The sequence below is a fragment of the Oncorhynchus tshawytscha genome, linkage group LG25 (assembly GCF_018296145.1).
Source record: "Oncorhynchus tshawytscha isolate Ot180627B linkage group LG25, Otsh_v2.0, whole genome shotgun sequence".
Taxonomy (NCBI): Eukaryota; Metazoa; Chordata; class Actinopteri; order Salmoniformes; family Salmonidae; genus Oncorhynchus; species Oncorhynchus tshawytscha.
Window position 1 is genome coordinate 28,481,243 of NC_056453.1, and position 23,895 is coordinate 28,505,137.

General features: G+C 39.8%; 1 protein-coding gene across 1 annotated transcript; it reads left to right on the forward strand.

The window, feature by feature from the left end:
* Nucleotides 1–19,176: 19,176 nt before the first annotated feature.
* Nucleotides 19,177–22,972, forward strand: LOC112224577 (homeobox protein SIX3). Its single transcript, XM_024388210.2, has 2 exons — nt 19,177–20,021; nt 21,544–22,972. The coding sequence occupies exons 1-2, from the start codon at nt 19,330–19,332 to the stop codon at nt 21,734–21,736; spliced, it is 885 nt and encodes a 294-aa protein (XP_024243978.1). The 5' UTR covers nt 19,177–19,329; the 3' UTR covers nt 21,737–22,972.
* Nucleotides 22,973–23,895: the final 923 nt, after the last annotated feature.

The following is a 23,895-nucleotide window of genomic DNA, read 5'->3' on the forward strand; positions in this document are numbered from 1 at the left end:
TATTTTATATAAATCAAAATCTTGGTCACCACTTTACTTCGATGTTTGTTGATGTGTCCAAAAACAGGATTAAATAAGCATATGTGCTGTCATTCTTGCTCACTAGTAGAAATGACAATTATAATGTTACTTTTGATTTTAAAAATTATATATTTAACTTTTTCCCATTTGTTTTCAATCGCCTTAACGCGAATCTGAAGTTTTGGTGGCCCCCTCTTGTGAAAAAGTAGCACGCAACTGTAGGCTACAAAACTTTCTGGTTAACATAAGCCCCAAAAAACGAACTTTTGAGAGGCGTCTCTTTTGTTAGTGTTTCCTGACGGTAATCTGCAGTATATATACATATATATATATATTTATATATATTTGAAAACACATGCATAAGCAGAATTCACCAAAAGTGGGTTTATCAAACACAAATTAATAATAATAGAAATTCTGACCAATGCCAATCAATCCATTTCAAAATCCCAACACACATTTGTAACAAATATGTATTAAAAAAATATATTTATAACATTTTGGAATGTTGTTAACCATGTATAATTGATTAAACCAACCAAGTCACAAAACATATGGAAGTTAATACAATACTATTATTAGTATTTTAGCGATATTTTGATATATATAATCAGCAGTATTTTGTTATACATAATCAGCAGTATTTTGTTTTATATTATCAGCAGTATTTTGTTATATATTATCAGCAGTATTTTTAAAACAACAATAATATTACCACAAATATTATAGGCTATTAATAAACGTGGTATTATTATTATTATTAGTGTGACTTGCTGCAGCAGTAACATTCTCAATCTTTGACTTTTTTCAGTTTTTTACACTTATTATTATTTGGAACAATATTTTTCTTACACCATTTAAGCTTGAAACGCCATTCAGACCAGGACAGGCCAGTACAGACTGGTCTGGAATAATGTACAGCTTTTCAATAATATTTATTATTTTGAAAGTATATAGGGCATATATGAAACCCTTCACCAGGCACTATATTAGTGTTTTTCAGTCTATTTTAAAAACACTTGATCCCTAAAAAAAAAAAGAAATATGAATAATTTTAAGCCAAACCAGTCGAGCAACTGAAGCATATTAACACAAAAAAGTACGTAGAAATAACCAGGGAAAAAGATATATATTTTTAACCCATTGCCTAATACCAGAATTAAGATAGACCTGTAGAAAAAACGGAGGAAGGGAAGCGCTGCTAAGGTACACAATAGTATATTTTGGTAGACAGGAGGTGCTCTTTGGTAAAAGGGGTAAATTGGTCATCAAAAAGAAAGGAGGACCAAGGCACTCTTCATATAATTAATTAAAATGTCTTTATTTGTATGGCATATTCAATGGAAACAAAGTTTAAAAACGGCATGGCCTTCATCAGGGAGTATGAAACGCGTCGGAGTTTTCAAACTTTGTTTCCATTGAAAATGCCATACAAATAAAGGCATTTTAAATAATTATATGAAGAGTGCCTTGGTCCTCCTTTCTTTAGGATATACCTGCCTTTTAATTCATGAAGTTAGAATTACTTATGCTAGTTATTGATTTATTAACATTACCTTAGCATTTTTCTGTTTTGAAAAGCATTTTTCTGTTTTGAAAATTGCAGACAATACAGTAGGCCTAGAAGATAAGCTACACTAGCCTATTTGAAAGTTGGCTGTGGCACTGAAAATGTGGAGACCAGCGTGCGCAAGTCTATTTCAAGTGGCGCCCTGCCCATATATGAGGATGGTGCGTTTCCATTTCCACCAGCTTTCCACCATTTCCGTAAACGACATAGCTGCATTTACAGTAGCTAATTAGCATGGTTAACTTTAAGTAGCACGTTTTGAGAGGTGAACATTTTTTAAATGTCTCGTACAACAATATTTGGCTGATATCATTATCAAGCTACTGTATACCCCTTAGAAATATATATATATTTTCGGACGTAGGGTATGCTATTAGCGTGCTAACACTCATTGAGACAGACTGGTAGCATAGCTAGCATAGCTAACCACCGATAGCATTCACAGGTTGAAGTTGAAGTAACTTTATGAATGTAATGGAGTTGACTGGTGACTATGACATGAAATATATTAATCACAACATTTTGATGGGATCTATAATCAGCCAGAAAGCCAAGCCAGGAAAAGTCATATTACAACCTATTTTGTGATTATTGCAGTTTGCGGTATAACCCATTTGTTCATATGCCGTGACATACCATAAAGCAGATACAACAAAAAGACAAGTAACACAGTGGCGGAATGAATTCTACCGCACACGTTTGTTTTGTTAAATTCGACCACACAGGTTTGTTTTATGACAAAACCGGAGGGCAACATCTGTCTGGAAGTCCATGAAGCAAATATTCCATGTAACAAACAATTACATGACTTACAACATGGTCAAGCAAGTTAATATTTCCAGAAGTTTACTAAACAACTACTAATTTAGAACCACTGAGAAAACAGGAGTACTGCCTCCCGATCTTCCAGCACCATTTCAACTGAAACATTTTAACATCATCATATCAACTAGGCTATGATTAGTCTAATACATTGAAAAAAGGAAGATACCAAAAACAATGAAGCCCAATCAATGTTGCTAAAGATTATGTGGCTGTCCATTGCACTGATTTGTATGTGTGTGTGTGTGTCTCGAAAAAACATGTTGTTGACTAACCCTACTTGTAGAGTAGATTAACTCCATTGATCCTCCTCTCTTTCCTGTTGGCAAAACAGTCTATGAGTATTATACAGAAGTACAGGCTTTTGGTTTTTGATGTCCTAGACTAGGCTACCTGGCTAAAATGCTTGATAGCTTCCTCCCATGGGCAACATTGAACCAGCTAAGTTAGCTAGCTACCTAGCAAGTTAGTTCATGGGCACCTACTACATCTAGGCTAAATATTGAACTGCAATCATTTCAGAACAGTGGCACAATGTATGCAATTATGCTTCGTTCAGAATCACTGGCCTGTACAAATAATTAGGTAAAAACACAAAGTCCAAATCCCTATCTCCATACATGGCTTATGAAATTACCAATTTAGCTAGCTAGCTACTGCAGGACAACAACACATTACAAGCAGACCAGAAACCAATGATGTGATTTGATTAGTGTGATGCCAAATCCAAACTGGCCTCCCTTGGGGGGCGTTTTGCTGCACCAGGACAATCCCACAGTTGAGCTCAGCTCCACCCTGATTGGAAAAACAATTTATCAATGAAGGCCAAATACTCACTGGCATCAATCAATCAAATTCTATGTGGCAACATGTCGTACTCTTTTTGTCCAGACAGCATCAGATACATGGGCTACACATAATGAGACAGAGGGGCGATGTTTCACTCGCTCCAGTGAGATAGATACTGTCAATTGAGAATTTAAGGAACATTTTGAAAACAGAAAGCAAAGAGAAATTGTTTTATAATTGGTATTTTTTTAATGGTAACATTTTGTCGGAAGCCCAGCTTCCCTTGGCATCCATGAATACAAGCCACTGGCTATAATCTGGTTATAAGACAACAAAATGTTTCAACTTTGTGTGTCGTTATTGCTTGAATTGAGGCTAATTTAACTAGTTAACTACTAACTATTTTCAGTGTGGATAGATCAGCATGTACCCCAACCTTGCACTTTTTGACAAAAGCACCAACTTTGGCACTGACGTAGATTTATGTACCATGAAAATATTTAGATGTGGGGCCACTCAAGATTTGGCCCCTGGGAGCATGGCAAACATTTTACAAAATGACTGCAGGCAGTAATGTTATTTTACAATTCAGAAGGAATGTTTGGAGGTGAAGGCACTAAATTTGTCACAGAGATAGCTCTACAGCACACTTAGATCCCTTGACTTTTCCCATATTTTGTTACCTTACAGCCTCATTCTAAAATAGATTAAATAGTTTATTCCCGCATCAATCTACACACAATACCCCATAATGACAAAGCAAAAACAGATTTTTTTGTTGTTTACACAAATGTAATAAAATAAAAAAACGGAAATATCACATTTACATAAGTATTCAGACCCTTTACTCAGTACTTTGTCGAAGCACCTTTGGCAGTGATTACAGCCTTGAGTCTTCTTTGCTATGACGCTATAAGCTTGGTACATTTGTATTTGGGGAGTTTCTACCATTCTTCTCTGCCGATCCTCTCAAGCCCTGTCAGGTTGGATGGGGAGCGTCGCTGCATCTCTCCAGAGATGTTAGATGGGGTTCAAGTCCGAGACTTATCCTGAAGCCACTCCTGCATTGTCTTGGCTGTGTGCTTAGGGTCTTGAGCGCTCTGGAGCAGGTTTTCATCAAAGATCTCTCAGTACTTTGCTCCGTTAATCTTTCCCTCGATCCTGACTAGTCTACCAGTCCCTGCCACTGAAAAACATCCCCACAGCATGATTCTGTCACCACCATGCTTCACTGTAGGGATGGTGCCAGGTTTCTTCAAGACATGACACTTGGCATTCAAGCCAAAGAGTTCAATCTTGGTTTCATCAGACCAGAACATCTTGTTTCTCATGGTCTGAGAGTCCTTTAGGTGCCTTTTGGCAAACTCCAAGCGGGCTGTCATGCCTTTTACTGAGGAGGCCTGATTGGTGGAATGCTGATTGGTGGAATGCTGCCAAGATGGTTGTCCTTCTGGAAGGTTTTCCCATCTCCACAGAGGAACTCTGGAGCTCTGTCAGAGTGACCATCAGATTCTTGGTCACCTCCCTGACAGAGGCCCTTCTCTCCCGATTGCTCAGTTTGGTTGGGCGGCCAGCTCTAGGAAGAGTCTTGGTGGTTCCAAACTTCTTCCATTTAAGAATAATGGAGGCCACTTTGTTCTTTGGGACCTTCAATGCTACAGAAACGTTTTGGTACCCCTCCCCACATCTGTGCCTTGACACAATCCTGTCTCGGAGCTCTACAGACAATTCCTTCGACCTCATGACTTGGTTTTTGCTCTGACATGCACTGTCAACTGTGGGACCTTATATAGACAGGTGTATGTATGCCTTTCCAAATCATGTCCAACCAATTTACCACAGGTGGACTCCAATCAAGTTGTAGAAACATCTCAAGGATGTTCAATCAAAACAGGTTGCACCCGAGCTCAATTTTGAGTCTCATAGCAAAGGGTCTGAATACTTATGTATATAAAGTATTTCTGTTTTTAATGTTTAATACATTTGCAAACATTTCTAAAAACCTGTCATTATGCCGTGTTGTATGTAGATTTATGAGGAAAAGTTTTCATTTAAACCATTTTAGAATAAGACTGTAACGTAACAAAACATGGAAAAAGTGAAGGGGTCTAAATACTTTCTGAATGCACTGCATGTACCCTGAATAGATGTAGGTACCATAGATTTGGCCCCTGGGGGCTGTGGCTGCCATCTTACAAAATGTCCACTGTCGGTAATGCAATGCTACAGTTCTGAAGGCCTTAACAGAAGAAACCGGACTTACACGTCAAGTCACAGCTGCCCCCCAGTGTTTGTTATGAAGTTGACATGTTAATACAGCAATACAGACTGAATTAGAAGTGACTTAATTTCTATTTAAGAGCGCTAGAGTCTTGTAAAGACAGGCGGTAACTGGGACAGGCAATGTAACATCCATTATGTTTTCTAGGAAATGGTTTTGTAAAACATGAACCTAGCATCGGATCAACTTAAAACTTTCTCTGTAAAGCTAACTTTAATCCACCCTGCCATTGTGATAAAGGGATTTACAAGTCCCTAGACACTAGAGAGAGAGAGGGAGAGAGATGAGTGGATGGTATAGTAAAGAAAATACATTGCCATTGGAGAGAGATGTTGATATGAAGAGTTTATTGCTAAATTGCTTGAATCTAACCCGCAGAGCAAGCTCTCTTTTTCCCAGAGTGTAGCCTAGTCATTTTCTGCAGGGGTGCCATTCTAACACACAATCCCTTTCGAGAACCCTACGATGCCCATGTAATAGAATACCTAGTGATTTAATAGGATCTCTGTGGCAGCCATGCCTACAAAGGAAATAATGAGAGTCGGGATAGAAATGAATGTGTTCTAGAATAGCGGTCTGATTATAACCTATTGATCCTTTTCTGTTCCACTGGGCAGCAGTGTTCTATTCTGTTCTGTCAGGTAGGGGCTGGTGGGTGGCACCACAGATATCTTATTCAATTAGTTAGTTCTAATATGCAATTCTATGGGTGGCACGGACACAGTATAAAGACCAGCTTCTTTCTTTCTTACGTGTTCTCTCTCTCTTTCTTTCTCTCTCCTTCTCCATATATGGTCTATAATTGTTTCTCACTTTTAAGCATTTTGATATACCTTCATATAGGCTACAAACCGGTTTTGGGTGGATATGGATACGTGATATCTCCACAACAGAAGCACATTTTGTGAATGTTGTTGGCGTTTGTACAGTCCTCACCATATGTAGGTCTATCTGGACAGTAAATCTAACATTTTAAGTTGGCTATACTCCAGCATTTTGGATTTGAAAAGTTGGGTGACTTGCTATTCAAAAGTATCTTAATAGTAGTCAAAGAAGTTTGCAATTTTCATTACTAAACAACAAAGTTGTCACTTGTTGTAGCAAGGTGTTGTAGCAAACGAGTGTCAATGAAATACATGCACTTTGGGACACTTTGTGACGTGTCAGAGAAAAATCTGAAAACTAGGCTGGCTAACTTTAGCAGAATAGCTAGCTAGCTGTATGCTTGACTAGTTAGCTGCCTGGCTAACCAAAGAGCTTTAGCGCACTGTTCTCTGATTGGCTAAAAGGATCCATCTCGTCAGAAGTCTTGAGCTAAGAGTTGACATGTTGAATTTTGGACACTCCAGCAGCTGACATGAGATGCTGTAAAACTAAACAGTTCAGATCAAGTCAACTTCATATTAAAACTGCATAAAACTGTCTCATCTCATCTTGAATGTTAGATGTGAACCAGGCTTAAGTTCGGCGGTCACGCTATCTGGCGTAAGACAATGATTTAACAGTGGGAAATTTGCCTAGTTTTACTAAATAGATCCTCCTAAAGTATCTCAAATTGATTGTGTAGCTCAACAAATTCACTTATAGATCATTTGGACATGATGGGGGAAAAATTATAATATAAGGTGACTTCGGAAAGTATTCACACCCCTTTACTTTTCCCACATTTTGTTGTGTTAGACAGTGGGATTCAAATGTATTTAATTAACACATATGTAATCATGTAGTAACCAAAAAAAGTGTTAAACAAATCAAAATATATTTGAGATTCTTCAAATAGCCACCCTTTGCCTTGATGACAGTTTTGCATACTCTTGGCATTCTCTCAACCAGCTTCATGAGGTAGTCACCTGGAATGCATTTCAATTAACAGGTGTGCCTTGTTAAAAGTTAATTTGTGGAATTTCTTTCCTTCTTAATGCGTTTGAGCCAATCAGTTGCGACAAGATAGGGGTGGTGTACAGAAGATAGCCCTATTTGGTAAAAGACCAAGTCCCTAGCAAAGAGAAATGACAGTCCATCATTACTTTAAGACATGAAGGTCAGTCAATACGGAAAATTTAAAGAACTTTGAAAGTTTCTTAAAGCGCAGTCGCAAAAACCATCAAGCGCTATGATGAAACTGGCTCTCATGAGGACCGCCACAGGAATGGAAGACTACATGATTAAATCCAAGTTTTGATGTCTTCAGTATTATTTTACAATGCAGAAAATAGTACAAATAAAGAAAAACCCTTGAATGAGTAGGTGTTCTAAAACTTTTGACCGGTAGTGTATAAATATATATATATATTTAAATGTGTGTGTGTGGGGGGGGGGGGGGTTGTTAGTAAAGCTGCATACAAACAAGCTCCAAAATGCAGGTGTTTCAGTCTAGCTCAGTGCTTTCTGTGGTGGTGGGGCAAGCCAGCAGAAAATGTGTAGTGTTCTGTCACTTATGGGGACACTACATCATTTTAATCCTTGTCATATGAAGAGAAATTATAGATAAAACGTATCGGCGCTCATCAGCCATTGGACATTAACATTACAAAACAAGTTAGAAATCGCAAATTCAACAATGACTGGTTTGGAAGGAATCAGTGGCTAACTGCAAGCATTGCAGAGCTATCATTATTCTGCTATTCAGTGGAATGCCAGACTTTGATGACAAAGTTTGATGACAAAATTTGCCCACAAAGGACCACCTCGCCACCTTCCAGTTCAAGTGAGCACAGCACAAGAAGGTGATTCCAAAAATGTCTTGTATGCGGCTGCATAAATTATGTAATATGCCAGGGAGATATGTATACTGTAGCTACGAATGTAATACTACATGTATGTTGTGTAGTAAGATGTTAGTAGCCCATGTGCCTCACCCTAATAATTTGGTCTATTTTCACCTCTTCATTTCACCTACTATTCTGACTTGGTGGTGCCCATGTAGCCTATAACCTGTTTTTGAGAAATGTAATCATTGATTATTGTAAGAGCTTTCCTTGTCTGCTTATATGTCCCCTTTATTTATCATACGGTTCTGACTTGGTGTACAGGGAGAACACTGTAAGAACGGCACATGTTCTGAATTATTTCACTGTACATTTCAAAAGTGATGAACAAATAGATATATTTACTACATCCGTCCTAACTCGCTCATTAATGTCTTAATCAAAATTACGGATTGCCTCTTATACTCTTGTCATCCCCTTATACCGTAGTTTGAACATCTGAATTGTCAGTAGAAACCACATTTGTTTAAGCAATTCAGCCATATCAGCTATGATTTTTTTTAAAGGCAGTAAATGAGGCTGAATGAACCGTTTCACTTCCAGACTAGGCTCCTCTGATAGCCAGGTGTAGCAATGTTAAGGTGTTGGGACTGCTGTTGGGACTCTGCTGTTGGAACAGCTTTATGTAGGCCCTAACAGTTTGTGGGCACCGTTTGTCACAGTTATAGTGCAATCAATGTATTGTTTAGTGTTGTGTTGTGTAGTGGTTTTGCTGGCATGCATCCCACATTTTTGTTTTGCCCCACCAAGATTTACATTCTAAAATCGCCCCTGACAAGCATACCCATAACATGATGCAGCTACCATTGTGCTTGAAAATATGAAGAGTGGTCCTCAATGATGTGTTGTGCTTTTTTAAATTAATAGTTTCTTTGTCACATTTTTTGCAGTTTTACTTGAGTGTCTTATTGCAAACAGGATGCATGTTTTGGAATACTTTTCTTCTGTAACATTGGGACGTAAATACAATGTTGTTGATCCATCCTCAGTTTTCTCTTATCACAGCCATTAAACTCTGGAATTGTTTTAAAAAGTCACAATTGGTCCTCCCAAGTGGCACAGCAGTCTAAAGCACTGTATTGCAGTGCTTGAGGCATCACTACAGGCACGGGTTCAATCCCAGGCTGTGTCACAGCCAACCGGGAGACCCATGAGGCGGCGCACAATTGGCCCAGTGTCGTCTGGGTTAGAGGAGGGTTTGGCCATCTGTGATTTCCTTGCCCCAAACTCGTTGTGGTTGGCATGGTGCCTGTAAGCTGACTTCGGTTGCCAGCTGGACAGTGTTTCCTTTGACACATTGGTGCGGCTGGCTTCCGGGTTAAGTGTCAAGAATCAGGGTGTCTTGGCAGGGTCGTGTTTCGGGGGGCGCATGGTTCTCGACCTTTGCCTCTCCTGAGTCCGTAGGGAGTTGCAGCGATGGGACAAGACTGTAACTACCAATTGTAAAAAGTACAACCATTTTAAAAAGTCACCATTGGCCTCATGGTGAAATCCCTGAGTGCTTTCCTTCCTGTCTGGCAACTGAGTTAGACTGTATCTTTGTATTGACTGGGTGTGTTGATACACCATCCAAAGTGTAAGTAAAAACTTCACAAAGTTCAAAGGGATATTCAATGTCTGCTTTTTTATTTTTACCCATCTACCAATAGGTGCCCTTTGGCAGGCATTGGAAAACTTCCCTTAGTCTTTATGGTTGAATCTGTGTTTGATATTCACTGCTCGACTGAGGGACCTTACGTATAATTGTATTTGTGGGGTACAGAGATGAGGTAGTCATTCAAAAATCATGTTAAACACTATTATTGCACCATGCAACTTATTATGTGACTTGTTATTAACTAAGCATATTTTTATTCCTGAACTTATATAGGCTTGCCATAACAAACGGGGTGAATACTTATTGACTTAAGACATTTCAGCTTTTCATTTTTAATTAATTTGTAAAAACATAAATTCACTTTGACATTATGGGGTATTGTGTGTAGGCCATTGACAAATACATCAGGCTGTAACAAAACCAAATGTGGAAAAAGTCAAATAGTGTGAATACTTTCTGAAGGCACACAGGTATGGCATTCATTTGATTTGTGCCACAAATGCTAAATTGTGGATTGCTGTCATAACTTGTCCATAGACTGCTTACAGGGTAAGGAACCCAATATGTAATTTTGTATGGGTGATCTATCCCTTTAATGTATTATAGGAAACCGCAGGGTCGGGAAGGGAACCGGGTCACTGGCGTGAAAGGCAAACACCCTCCACATAGCTCCAACCCAGCTGGTGAGAATTATAACGTGGTTAATATAGCAAAGATCACTACACTGCCCCCTCCAAACGGGAAGCCTACATGCTTTCGACCTACCCCTCACACATCGAGCCGTACGTTCCGATGTCCTCACCGCTGCCAACCCACGTCTGATAACAGTATAACAAACGACGTGGCATAGAAGTGAACCCTGGTCGCTGGCGTGAAAGGCAAACACCGTATGCATCGCGCCTATAGGGTTAACCCAATAATACATTTAATTATAAACTAGTAGAAAAAGTGATAATTAAAGTTATGTTTAGAGAGCATTTCAACAACATGTGAGTGCGGTCCATTGATGAAACATCATTATTTCTACCTCTGCATGCGGAGGCGGTCCTTTCCCCCAGCAACGACACAGAGCCGCGCACGGGGCTTGCACCTGTCACAGCAATGCAGCTCGCTGCGTTTCCTGGCGTGCTCCAGACGTCCTCTATTGATCTTGCCCGCCAAACGGAGACACTGAAATAAATCACATTTGACAGGTGCTGCTCACGCGTGAACAACGAGTTCCATGGACGCTACATCCCTCGTTATTATCCCTTAAGCTAATATCGAGTATTACAATAGCTCTCTAAATTTCAAATTCTAGGCCTTCAGTGATGGATTATGACCCGTTCCCGCCAACTCAAAGGCAGCAGTAGACCACAGAAAGTGTTAGATATAGGCTAATGGCAACAGGGAAACTAGGCTATGTCAATGGACAAACTTAGTAAACTTTTAAATGAGAATAGCTTTAGAATTGTTTTTGCAAAATAAATTAGGTATATATTTGAACCAGTGGCCACAATTGGGATTGAACACACAATCTTCTGATCCAGAGTCATGGGAACCAGTGTCCAACCTTCTGATCCAGAGTCATGGGAACCAGTGTCCAACCTTCTGATCCAGAGTCATGGGAACCAGTGTCCAACCTTCTGATCCAGAGTCATGGGAACCAGTGTCCAACCTTCTGATCCAGAGTCATGGGAACCAGTATCCATGACTGGTATTGAACACAAGCAACCATCCACAAACGCCCATCCATCACACCCATCCACAACGAAAGCCAACTTGATGGTAGTAGCATTCATTCCTTGTTGTCCCTAGAGGCTGGTTTTGAAGGCAATTCCTGATGTAGACTTCCAATTTCGAGGTCAATCTTGAATGATTTGGCAGCCAACCTGGTCTCAGAGCATTTCATATTATCCTGTGTCAATTTGAGACACTCCATTTAGATTGATAGGTTACGTTTCATATGGTTACATAAGACAGATGGTGACTTAAGGTAAAAATGTATAACGCCTAGTCTAGCAACCCAAAGGTTGCGAGTTTGAATCTTATCACAGACAACTTTAGCATTTTAGCTAATTAGCAACTTGTCAACTACTTACTACTTTTTAGCTACTTTGCAACTACTTAGGATGTTAACCCTTCCCATAACCCTAACTTTAACCTTTTTAGCTAACCCTTCTCCTAACCCTTTAACCTAACTACTAAACTTAACCCTAACCCTAAACACTAGCTAACGTTAGCCACCTAGTTATAATTCGTAACATATCATACATTTTTGCAAATTAGCGACATATTGTACATTTCACAAATTCGTAGAATATTGTATATTTAGCTAATTCATTACATTTCATATAAATTGTAATTTATAAAATATCATATGAAATGGGTGATGGACATACACAAATGAATACTTACTGTATCATATGAAACGTAACATATCATAAATGGGGGTATCTGATTTATGTACAGAATAATACGAGATGCTCTGAGACCAGGTTGTGGCTGGAGATAACTGTCACTACATGCTGGATACTATATATAGTTCACCGCTTCATTGTTACTTAAGCTTGACTTGGGGGGTAAACAGGCAATTGAGTGGAGTAATGTCAAAAGCTGGAGTCAAGAGGGAGTGAGGCTAAACGCTGCAGCATTTAGAATTGTACTCGTTGCATGCCACAAACACTGAAACAAACAAATGTGTGCGACAGTGAATGAATCGCAGGTGACACACAGTAGCCTAACCTTCAGGGCTCAAACTCATGCTGCCGTGTTATGGATCTGTAGGCCTATAGATCGCTCACGCTGGTCGATGACGATATAAAGCTTTAATGAAAGCATTTACCCGTGACGCGCAGAGATGGCCAGACAGTGCTCAGCGAGGTCAAGTGAATGTGGCAAGCAGCTATAACATGAAATAGGCCTAGGCCTCCTGAGTAGCACCTACTATCAAAGTAGCCTATGAATTCACATCTGGCGCGCAGAGAAAATTACGAAGGATATAAAAAGATATATATACATATTGAATTCGTGAATTAATTAAATTAAATTCATGAATGAAGATGGGTAGCCTATACGCATAAATTATGTACACAACGTGAACTTCCTATTGAGTCTGACGTTGCTTATGGGCTTCCATGTGAGATAAGATTGGACACGATTTGCCTTTCGACATGATGGTACTGATATAGAGGTCTCAGATTAAGGGGTTTTACTGCGATATTCCAGCGTCGACTCACTACCGGTCTTGGGTAATTATAGGAAACATTCCAGTATTCACATCAGCATCACGGGTTACGCGCCCTGATCGAGTTTGACTCAGGAACATATACTGTAGCCTATATCATAGACATAATACATTTAATAATTGTGAAATGGCAAATAGTATTACCGTTACAAAAATACATATTAGTAGCACATAATGTAGACAATATTACTTATACTACATTAACATGGGATATTAGTAACAAGATGGGCCATATTATCAGCATCATTTGTCATTAGGCTACTACTACTACTAGGCCTACAATGCTATTTACTGGTAAATGATGTGGTCAAATGATCTTGATCAACTGGATGGCGAGGAGGTCGGGTGTACAATCTCTAGCAAGGAACAACATTACATGTCATTACGGTACGAATTTCAGAAGTACTTCTGAGATATCAGCTGCTGTGACAACCTTGACATTAAACTGTTTTGAAAAAAGAATCTCTAATTTCTAATGGCATGAAGAGCAAGGCCTAGGGAATATTGAGTGTTATTGGGACATCATATGTTAAACCCAGGGGCGTGAGCGATGCATCCATTATATTATTTCTGCATTAAAGCGCTCTAACCAAATACCTGGAAGAGTGATCATCGACACCTCCAGCGTTGGTGTGTCGTATTGCTGCTCTTTGGCAAGGGCACAAGGCGACAGCATATGTTTCATACCTTGCATGTTGTCAAGATTATAGGTGTGTTATACTGATTTAAAATGAAAATCAGTGTGTGTTAATTAAAAATCATGAACCTGTGACCTATAGCCTGAAATGATTAAATAGAACACACACAAATGTGAAATGTAGGTAGTAGGCAAGTGAGTCTATAATGCCATGTGATTATGCTGTATATATTCAATAGGCTACTTTCAATTAACTTTTTTTTAGCAAACAGGGTCACAACTGTAGGCCTGCCAAATTAGGTGTTGTTTGTTTCCCCAAGACCCCTCTATAAAACTATACTTTCACATAAGCCTAGCATTGACAAACGTTTGATGAAGTGACTCGTGTTTATTTGATCTAACCCTATATCGCCATGTACTTGAAGCTCAACTGATGAATTATTTCATTTGAATTAGCGTATTTTTAAATCCAATATAGGCTACTGCCAATTAGGCCTATATGATCCCATGTGACTCAGACTAACATGGCTACATTATTAATTTATTAATCTCTAAAATGGCAATTATTACCGTAATGAAAAGCTCTAATATTATTAGCTAATAATTACTACATAATTTCATATTCTTATTTCTCTAACCAGCGAGTAACTTTGACTCTGAACATGTGATATTGGCTTGTATATTTATTTCACTGATAGTGTTCGCTGTAGGCCTACCGATGTATAACAATAGGCTACATAATTAAGGTGTTAAGGAGGTGAAAACAATTGGTTTATATGGATAAATAAATGCATACTATGCTAAATAAATAAAGGGTTAAAATAAACAAATACATAATTAGAATTGTTTTATTATCCTGCTTGGGGTCCATACATTTGTTTCGAATAACTCCCTCGAGGAAATGAAAGACTAATTGATTTTTAAGTGGTGCCCCAGTGAGCAGGAATAGTAAGGACAAGCACACTTGGAAAGGCATTTGCGAAACTGCGCCGTTTTACCTGAATTGAGAGGCAGTGACGTGTTGTTGATTCGACTTAAATCACACAGGGGCCCGGCCAAAAGCAAGCAGAGAAAGCGTATGCATGCGTGGAGGTGATTAAGTGAACTTTTGGAGAGGCAAACTGACACGTCAAACCCGATTGACCAAGTAGGCTACACGACAGCAGCTTGCGATATTACACGGGGTGATTTCTTTCACACACACAGACACACACACAGGCACACACACACACACACACACACACACTTCCCTTTTCTCTTGTTCAATCCAAATGACTCAGTGCACCCCCACCATCTGATAAATGCATCATGGAGTTCAGTCCAACGAAAGCCCTCCTTAGAGGAACCGGAAGAAAGAGGGCCTGCAGTTCCAGCCACCCGGCTCCATTCACTGAGAAGCTTCCAATGGCTTCATTAGAAGTAACGAGTTGACACAAGGTAAATCTAACATTGAGGCGCCATTCTCTCCGTGCACGGAGCGCCCTCATTAACTGTCGCTAACAAGCCGTGCAAATACACTGATTGGACAGCTCCCGTATAACCCCGCAGACTTAGCAGGATGCCCACTTAATGAGACCACACAAAAAATAAAAGAAGAAGTTGGGAAAAACTCTTTACAGTCGAATAATGTAGGGTTTGGTGAAAGAGTTAGTGTAGTAGGTAGATAGGACTGGATTGTTCGGATGGTTCTAAACAAAAATGTGTATGCACTGGGTTTAAATTCAGGAACTTTAAAAAAAAAAAATTGAAAATAAGCAGATTTCTAGACGTTTACCAAAAACAAATCATCAGAAAACTCTTGTCCAAAAAAAACAGTCGCCGGTCCTGCATGCGTAGGCCTAATCATCTCGTATAATCTTCATCCCCATTTTCTATTCTGCCCCTCTGGATCTCATTCTTGCTATCTTTGACAAACACTTAATTCCTCCCAAGACCATGTGCCAAGTCAATACTACCCCGGCTGTATCAATAGCCAATAAAGAATGTAGTATTGACAATAGCCAATTAATATTTTCAGTCTATAAAGGTAGGACACGTCTGATTAAAATGGTGTATTTCATAATCATCATAAGAATCATCAATAAGAAGAAATGCTCCAGTACAGCGCTATAAACCACGTTTGGACTCCCAGCAAAGCAACGAGGGCTGAAAGCCGGTGCTAAGCAAACACAGAGAAAGGGGTATTTGCGCCCCGTCCCGACAGCATCACACAGCTGCAGCAGCTTTTGCTGTGCAGGGCTTGGAGGACTGGCTGGTGCTCGTGGCTGCTCCATGAAGACAGATGCAAAAGCAGCAGACCAAATTTGATCAGATTCTTTCATATAATTTGACACTAAAATGACATGGCAATATACCTAATCAATCATTGTAATTTAAATGCTAATGTTTTTCATGCATTTATCGACATTTTATAGCCTAAGACATTTGGGTGAGCTCGTCACTATTATCCAAAGCGTGCGTCTGGAGCAAATCCTGGGCTATTCTAATAGTCAACTTTAGAGGCAGAGCTCAGTGTGTGTCTAACGAACTTACAGGATCCGGAAAGGATTTCCCCTCTGCACTTGGACAAACGGATTCCTTCAAGAAATAATGCATACACGATAGTCCCGTCCCTTTAGTTCATCGTTGACAATCCACCGTTTAAAACCTGATTTAAACAGGAGAGAATGAAGAAGGGGAAAGGAGGACGAAAAGAAGAATAACAGGTGAAAGAAGCAGATGAGGAAAAAATAACAACTAGGCTGACTGATGGATAACGTAGTTTTGTGGTAAATATGGCAAAATGTCACCCTAAAAGTTCTAATCCGTTCTATTCCGAGTTCAGTCAATAACATTTTAAGAAACTTTGTCGCTGTCCACATCAGCATGTGACCAAGACCCGTCATAAAATATATCCATATTTCGACCATGCAGTGTCAAAATCGTCTATTGAAGTGTGTATAGTCTCAGAAGCTAAATAAATCAAAATATGAAAGTCAACGCACCCTCGCTGCATTATTTTCAGTCATTATCCTGAAAATACCCCCAATATTACGCACGCATGTTGATCGAGGGTGGGTGTAGCAGGCTTTTTCTGTTCATCATTTGAGGAGCCGAGGCTAGAGAAGAAAATAAAAACGAATGCTTTCTTACCTTTTCAAAGAGTGCCTCTGTCTTTCCTCGGTTTCCCCTCTCACAATATGACGTAAGACCTTTGTTTATTTCCCCCCTTGGAACATTGAAAAAAATATGTAGCCCAACTTCGAAATGTTGAGTTCAGAGTCAATGGGCGCAAATAAATAAATCCCTGCTAACTAAACACGCCGAGTCAAGGTTAATTAATATTTGTTGCTGTCAGTTTAGTGTTATTTCTAACTCCTGCTTGCATTGTCAAGTCGGGGTTGTGCGGCAAATAAACAAAGATCGAGCTAATGTTTAGTCGGCATTGAGTAACTTGCCTCCCGCTGGTTATCGTTAAGAGAGGAGCATTAGAAGCTGGAGGATAAACAGACAATTAGGCCAGGTGAATAAACTTGTTTGGGGGTGTTAATTACGTGCTTAACGTAGACAAAAGCTATGTAAAAAAATTGATTTACCACTGGCTTTGCAAACCCATTCAGGTCTTACATTTCACCTAAGTGATTTCCGAATTGCCTGCGAGGGCTGCTTACAACTAGGCTCCATCTCCTTAAAAACATAGTTCCACGTAATACCTGGAACCCATGCCTATACCTGGATCTACAAGCAGCTTTGAATATTCCGAGTACTTCCAGTTAAGCCCCCTCTTAATATTGGCCGAGCGAGAAGGGGGAGGTTAGTTTTAACATGACTATAGCCAGCATGGAAATATCGCAGGTTACTTCCAGTCCAAGAAGCTTTCCAACCGGACCAATTCAAGTGCCACTTGGAATTACTTCTCCTGAGTTTCGTATGACAAGGGAGCAAACAGGTTTGATCCCAAAGACACAACCTGCCCAAACGCTTCCAACAAGATCATCACCCCACCCCTATAGTACACACACACCACACACACTACACACACACACACACACGCGAAAACAAAGCAAAGCTACACATTTGTCTAAATCTACATATGCAGCCACTGGAACAAAACTCACACTAATTGTAAACATAAGTGAATATGATAAGATGAAAATGAATACGCAAATGTACATGCTACTTAGCGTTATTCTGGAACCGGTCGTGTAGGAAGATGCGGGGAAATGCAAAAATCTGAGAAAGAGAAGGAAAAGTTTTGAATTTCTTAACGATTTAGAAAGGCGGTTTAGGATAATTATCTCAGTTTTATTGAGGGTGGATTAGCCGACGTATATATGCTGTGTTTCACTACGTTTTATACATGCGCTTATACAATGTGAGCACTGTTCGCGACTGCGAACTCAAAACAGTTTTAACACCAACTAAGCCCTTTCTAAATATGAGGCAGTACAGTCGTTTTTTGTAATGAACCTGAAAACCACACCGCTACGGCTGCTGATGTGGGCTCTAAGCCGAATCCCGAGACAAATGTGGATATTGATCATGCTTATCGTTTGTGAAAATGAAAACAGGTTATATGCCTACTTTTCTGTAGGCTATATTGTGGCAGACTAATTATTCTCACCATAATGATATAAACTGATACATGGTCGTCAAAACTACTAGGCCTATAGCGAAAGAGCTGCATCAAAGAAAATAACATTGGAAAAACGTTCTTAATTGAAATGGTCCGGTTGATCAGCATTTAATTATTACAATGCACCCCATCGATATTCATTTGACATGAAAACAATGTTTGGAAACACCCGCGCTGGGCAGTGGGCCAGGGTTGCACCGCTGCGTAATACCAGCCGAGGCCAAACTCGACTAGAGGGTGAGCCACTGCTCATTACACCCACACCAGCCCCGGTCTGCTGGTCTCTTGAGCAAAGCTAGTGCCCAGACCCTGTCACGAAAATATTGACATATAGCATTTCCCGATTCATCTCCGGAAGTAAAAGTCAGACAGACACATCAAACGGTAACAAATTGCCAATACTATGTTTCATTGGTTTAAGATATATATTTTTTTTTTCATATGTTGCGCAATATAGCCTAGCCTATTGTGAGAAAACCCTACCCGAAAATAATTGACTCTGTTATAAGCACATTTTTTCAAAGGTGTATTCCGGTGTGTGTCCCCCCCCACCAAGCATCTCTACCCTACATATCTTCTTTAGCTTTAACGAGCCTCGTTAAGATCGCAATAATATTCCACCCACTAATTGCTCATTCCATTCAACAAATAGGCGAGCGTTGGCTTCTACTTCACGAGAGCCGTGCAGTGGGAGGGTGGTGTTGAGATTGGAGTTTGTGATAACCCCCTGTGCTTGCAACAGAAGTGGTGAAAGCCCTAGTCTACGTAGTGGCTAATGATTGGCACGCTTGACAGTGATTGGCAGGGCTGCCATGACAACCTCACAACGACACCAAGAAGACCAATAGAAAAGCGAAACAAAATGTTTCAATGCTACACTCACGGTGGATTTAGGGGGAGATATTATGAGGCTGGTGTCATTATAGGCGATAGCTATTGAATCATACAATCTTTACTCGTCGTTCTTTTTCTTGATAATTTTCTTTCTCTCTCAGGTCATTCCATGGTTTTCAGATCCCCTTTAGAGCTTTATCCCTCCCATTTCTTCCTGCCAAACTTCGCTGAGCGCCCTGTGCTCTTGGCGAGCAGCACTCCCAGCACCAGGTCTCCAGAAGACTTGTCAATGTTTGCGCTACCGACCCTCAACTTCTCTCCGGAGCAAGTGGCGAGCGTCTGCGAGACGCTGGAGGAAACCGGAGACATTGAACGGCTGGGACGATTCCTGTGGTCCCTGCCGGTGGCACCCGGAGCATGCGAACAGATCAACAAGCATGAGTCGATCCTGCGAGCTCGCGCAGTGGTTGCTTTCCACACGGGGAATTTCCGAGACCTGTACCACATCTTGGAGAACCACAAGTTTACCAAGGATTCCCACGGCAAACTGCAGGCCATGTGGCTGGAGGCACACTACCAGGAGGCCGAAAAGCTGCGCGGTCGCCCCTTAGGACCGGTTGACAAGTACAGGGTACGGAAGAAGTTCCCCCTGCCCAGGACCATCTGGGACGGCGAGCAGAAGACGCACTGTTTCAAAGAGAGGACGCGTGGTCTGTTAAGGGAGTGGTATCTTCAGGACCCATATCCAAACCCCAGCAAGAAAAGGGAACTGGCTCAAGCCACTGGACTCACTCCTACACAGGTCGGAAATTGGTTTAAAAACCGGAGGCAACGAGACAGAGCCGCCGCAGCAAAAAACAGGTCAGTGCGCTGTTCATTTGTCATAGCATATGCTACATAGCACCAAATAGGCTACAATAATTTCTTTAATCGAAATGCAAATATACCATGTAAATGTTCAACTTCATCGTAGTAATACACAAGGTTATAGAGGGGTTACAAATGAGCAAGTTGGGTGTATAGTTAGGGGTGGGGAGGGAGCACGGCGACATTTTACTTTTTGATCTCATAGGCCTATGCAATCATTGCCTACCGAAAAATATAACTATTATTGTTTTCCAAAATAATCCCCAAAATAGTATACTGCGTAAAACATTTTCGTGCGTAAAGCTAAGCTTGTAGGCTTCAGGCTACGCTGGTATGCCAGTATCCCTGATAAGCAAACTGAAAACACCAAGGTATGCGTTAGATAACAAAACAGGAAATACACACAAAGAAAATCATCAACAATGTACATTTGAATTTGTCCTATATTCCAGACAATAACGCAAATAATTATTGGTGAAGTCTGTTAAACATTGAATACAGCATATTATGATGATACTACAACAGTGCACGTTTTCGATTATCATCTTGTATCCCAAAGAGAGTGTTGTTATCTTCAACAAGTGAACGTTTTGTCTGGAAACATCACATACACTGCAGGGGTGGTATAGATATGGATTCCAAACAGGAAACAAAACACCTACGATCAAATACTGTAGGTTATTGGTTACTTGTTTAATAAAAATAATATTATATGCCTATATATTCAAAGGTTGCACCTGTAAAATGACACTGTAGACTAAGATAGGCCTACAACCAAATGCTAATGTTAAAACAGACAAAAAGATGGGGTAGTTTTGCTATATTGATATGAGTTCAGTTACCAATTTTACATTTTTATTCGTGGTGCTTTTTACACATAAGAAACGCATACATTAGGCTATAGACGTTTGGAAATGATTGATGCATAACACTCTTGATATAAATCAACATAAACATAAATACAAAATAATTATTCTACAATTATGGCCTGTTTTGCAGCCATGTTTTCGATTCACAGTGTGTAGCCTATTATTTATTTGCAATGCAATAATTTATTACAAATTGGTGAACTGAACAAGCCAACTGAATAAAAACAGTTGGTGGTGAAAACAGCTATATTTCTTCATCTGCATTTTCTCAGTGATAAAAGAGTACATCATGGATTAATTCATTTAGTAAATCAAAACAAATCAGAAAAATGTAATCTTTCATTAATTTGGATAGGCCTGGGTATGACAAAATCTACGATAAAATACAGCTCTCAAACTACATTGGCCATGATTTAAGTAGCTAACAACACGCCTGTTACTTTAACATAGACTGTTATATTTCTCCCACATTTAGTATTTGTATCTGCTTTGCTTTAGCCAATTCTTACTCCCATTATGTGTAGGCTACAGAGCTGCATTTGTTAAAGGCTTGTCAGCGAATGAATGACAAGCAGGCTGAACGCTATTTTGCGGAGCAACACTGTGTTTAATTGCTATGTTATTTTTCCTTTCTTTACATTCTCCAGGCTTCAGCACCAGGGAATAGGACAGAACGGTATGCGGTCCCTTTCAGAATCCGGGTGCACTCCACGCAGCTCGGCGGAATCGCCGTCGACCGCGGCCAGTCCTACTACCAGCATCTCCAGTATGACAGAGCGAGTTGATACTGGAACGTCCATTCTTTCAGTAACCTCCAGTGACTCCGAGTGTGACGTATGATATAAAAAAAGAGAAATATTTACAGGAAATATGGACCTGAAAAAAAAAACTATGAAATATCGGGATGAAAAAAGGACCAATTGATTTAAATATTTAAAAAAATATAAAAGCACGTCTTTTTTAAGCGCTTTCAATGGACCCACCAAGCCTTCCCCTACCCCCCACCACTACCTGCATGATGTTTTTTGGTATCTGGGGAACATACCCTGTTCAATATTTCTACAAGGATAATCGAGAAGAGGGAATTACCAGAGGGTGTTTATCGCCTTTTCATCTCTGTTTTAGTCCAAGTGATGATGCCGCTCAGCCAAGATGCAATCCTGTTTTACTTTATGTTCATCAGACAATCATTTACGTCGTAAGCACCTTTTTACTATACACTTCTGTCACTGCCTGTGTGGGGTAGGCCTACATGGTCAAATGTGGAACCCAATCGTTATGACTGTATCAGATTTTTATTTTTATTTTAAGATTTTATATTGAATTATGTATATCTCAAATAATGCCATCATTCTCCCGCGGTCTGTAATATCCTATATGTGTAGATATGCTTGTACATAATATTGCTCTCCCATCTCCATCCTCTTTTCTATCCCTGTTCTTGACTTGGTGTTCCTATACATAAAATATTTGTCAAAACGTAAAAAAAGTGCTCTAGGCGTTTCTTTTGTTTGTTTGTTTTGATAGACTACCTAACATGGGATAATGACGCTATATAAACGTGTTATCGGTCACATTTATGCAAAGGTATATAATATAAACATTGGAATACTCTTCAACAATTCAAGTCCTATACTTCCCCGTGCATCACCTAAAGCGCTTATTATTCAATGTTCATTTCTTGCGTGTTTATGTTAATGTACATTTCTAAATCAAATACAGTATTCCATTTTCTTATATATTCTGCATTAAGTCTCTCTTTTAAGTGAGTGTTCATTATCCACCATCAAGCGTTTATGAGCATCTAGGCCTATGTTGAGAAGTGGTTATGTTATGCTCATGCAAGCATAATGATTCTGATACACATGCTGTGGTCCTTTTACGAAACTACACATAGGTTGTAGTCTACGATGTTAAAAAAAGTATTTTGCCCCTAAATATATGCATGTGTTATTGTAAATGTCAACGTCATAGTCTCTTAAACGAGAGTCCAGTTTCCTCTTTTGTTTATGGTTGCCAGTGAATACAGAAATTAAGTAAACGCGCCATTAAATGGACTAATCATGGTGGACTCCTCCCCTGCCTCAATCTCTCATTGTGGTTCGGTGAAAGAGCCTTTCTTCACCCAGGGATGAGCATTCCCTACAGAAAAGCGTTCCCCAGGCGATTTATCCTAAAATCAAAACCAATCGTAATAACCCTTATACTTACAAGGGAACTGAAAATAATTATTATGGTAGATTATTATTGTTCCTCGACAGAGTTCCCGTTCTCTAAAACCTTACCAACATGTTTTGTAGCTGTGAAAAATAAACGGTATAGTTTCAATGTAACTGTGAGGACAGGACGTCTCCTTTGAAAGGAGAAAAAAGTAGGCCAGGGAGGCTACAACTGTTTTATTCTGTGCTCACGGAGGCTACAAATGTTTTACTCTGGGCTCAGGGAGGCTACAACTGTTTTACTCTGGGCTCAGGGAGGCTACAACTGTTTTACTCTGGGTTCAGGGAGGCTACAACTGTTTTACTCTGGGTTCAGGGAGGCTACAACTTTTTACTCTATGTTGGTGGAATAATAACTAACTGCTCAATTCAACAGTTCAACATCATTAACTTTTAAGACACACAACAGAATGCGTGTACATGCATGCAGTGTATCAATTCTATTGGCATTGGAATTGACATATGTCGTTGACACTCGGGATATCTTAATGAGCTGCAATCCAAAAACAAAGTCTAGGAAACATCTATTGAACATATCTTGAAAGTGTTGATCATTACCCTTAGTCCAACCAAAGGAGCTAAAGGACATTGACCTAAAGTGAAACGCATAAACGAACATGCTGACAAAGGAATACATCTCGCGGCCAAGATCCTCATTGCTTTGACATCGGAATGTCCGTAGACAAAAATACGGGTATTTTTTTCGACAATATCCCAACCCAGAATTTTCACATGGCAACAACTTAAACTAACTGCAAAGTTCACCAATAACCAACCCAC

Excerpts from the sequence above, each read along its gene's own strand:
- LOC112224577 (XM_024388210.2), top strand. The coding sequence starts at position 19,330 with ATGGTTTTCAGATCCCCTTTAGAGCTTTATCCCTCCCATTTCTTCCTG. Across the intron at positions 20,022-21,543 it reads GCCGCCGCAGCAAAAAACAG|GCTTCAGCACCAGGGAATAG; the intron begins GTCAGTGCGCTG and ends TACATTCTCCAG.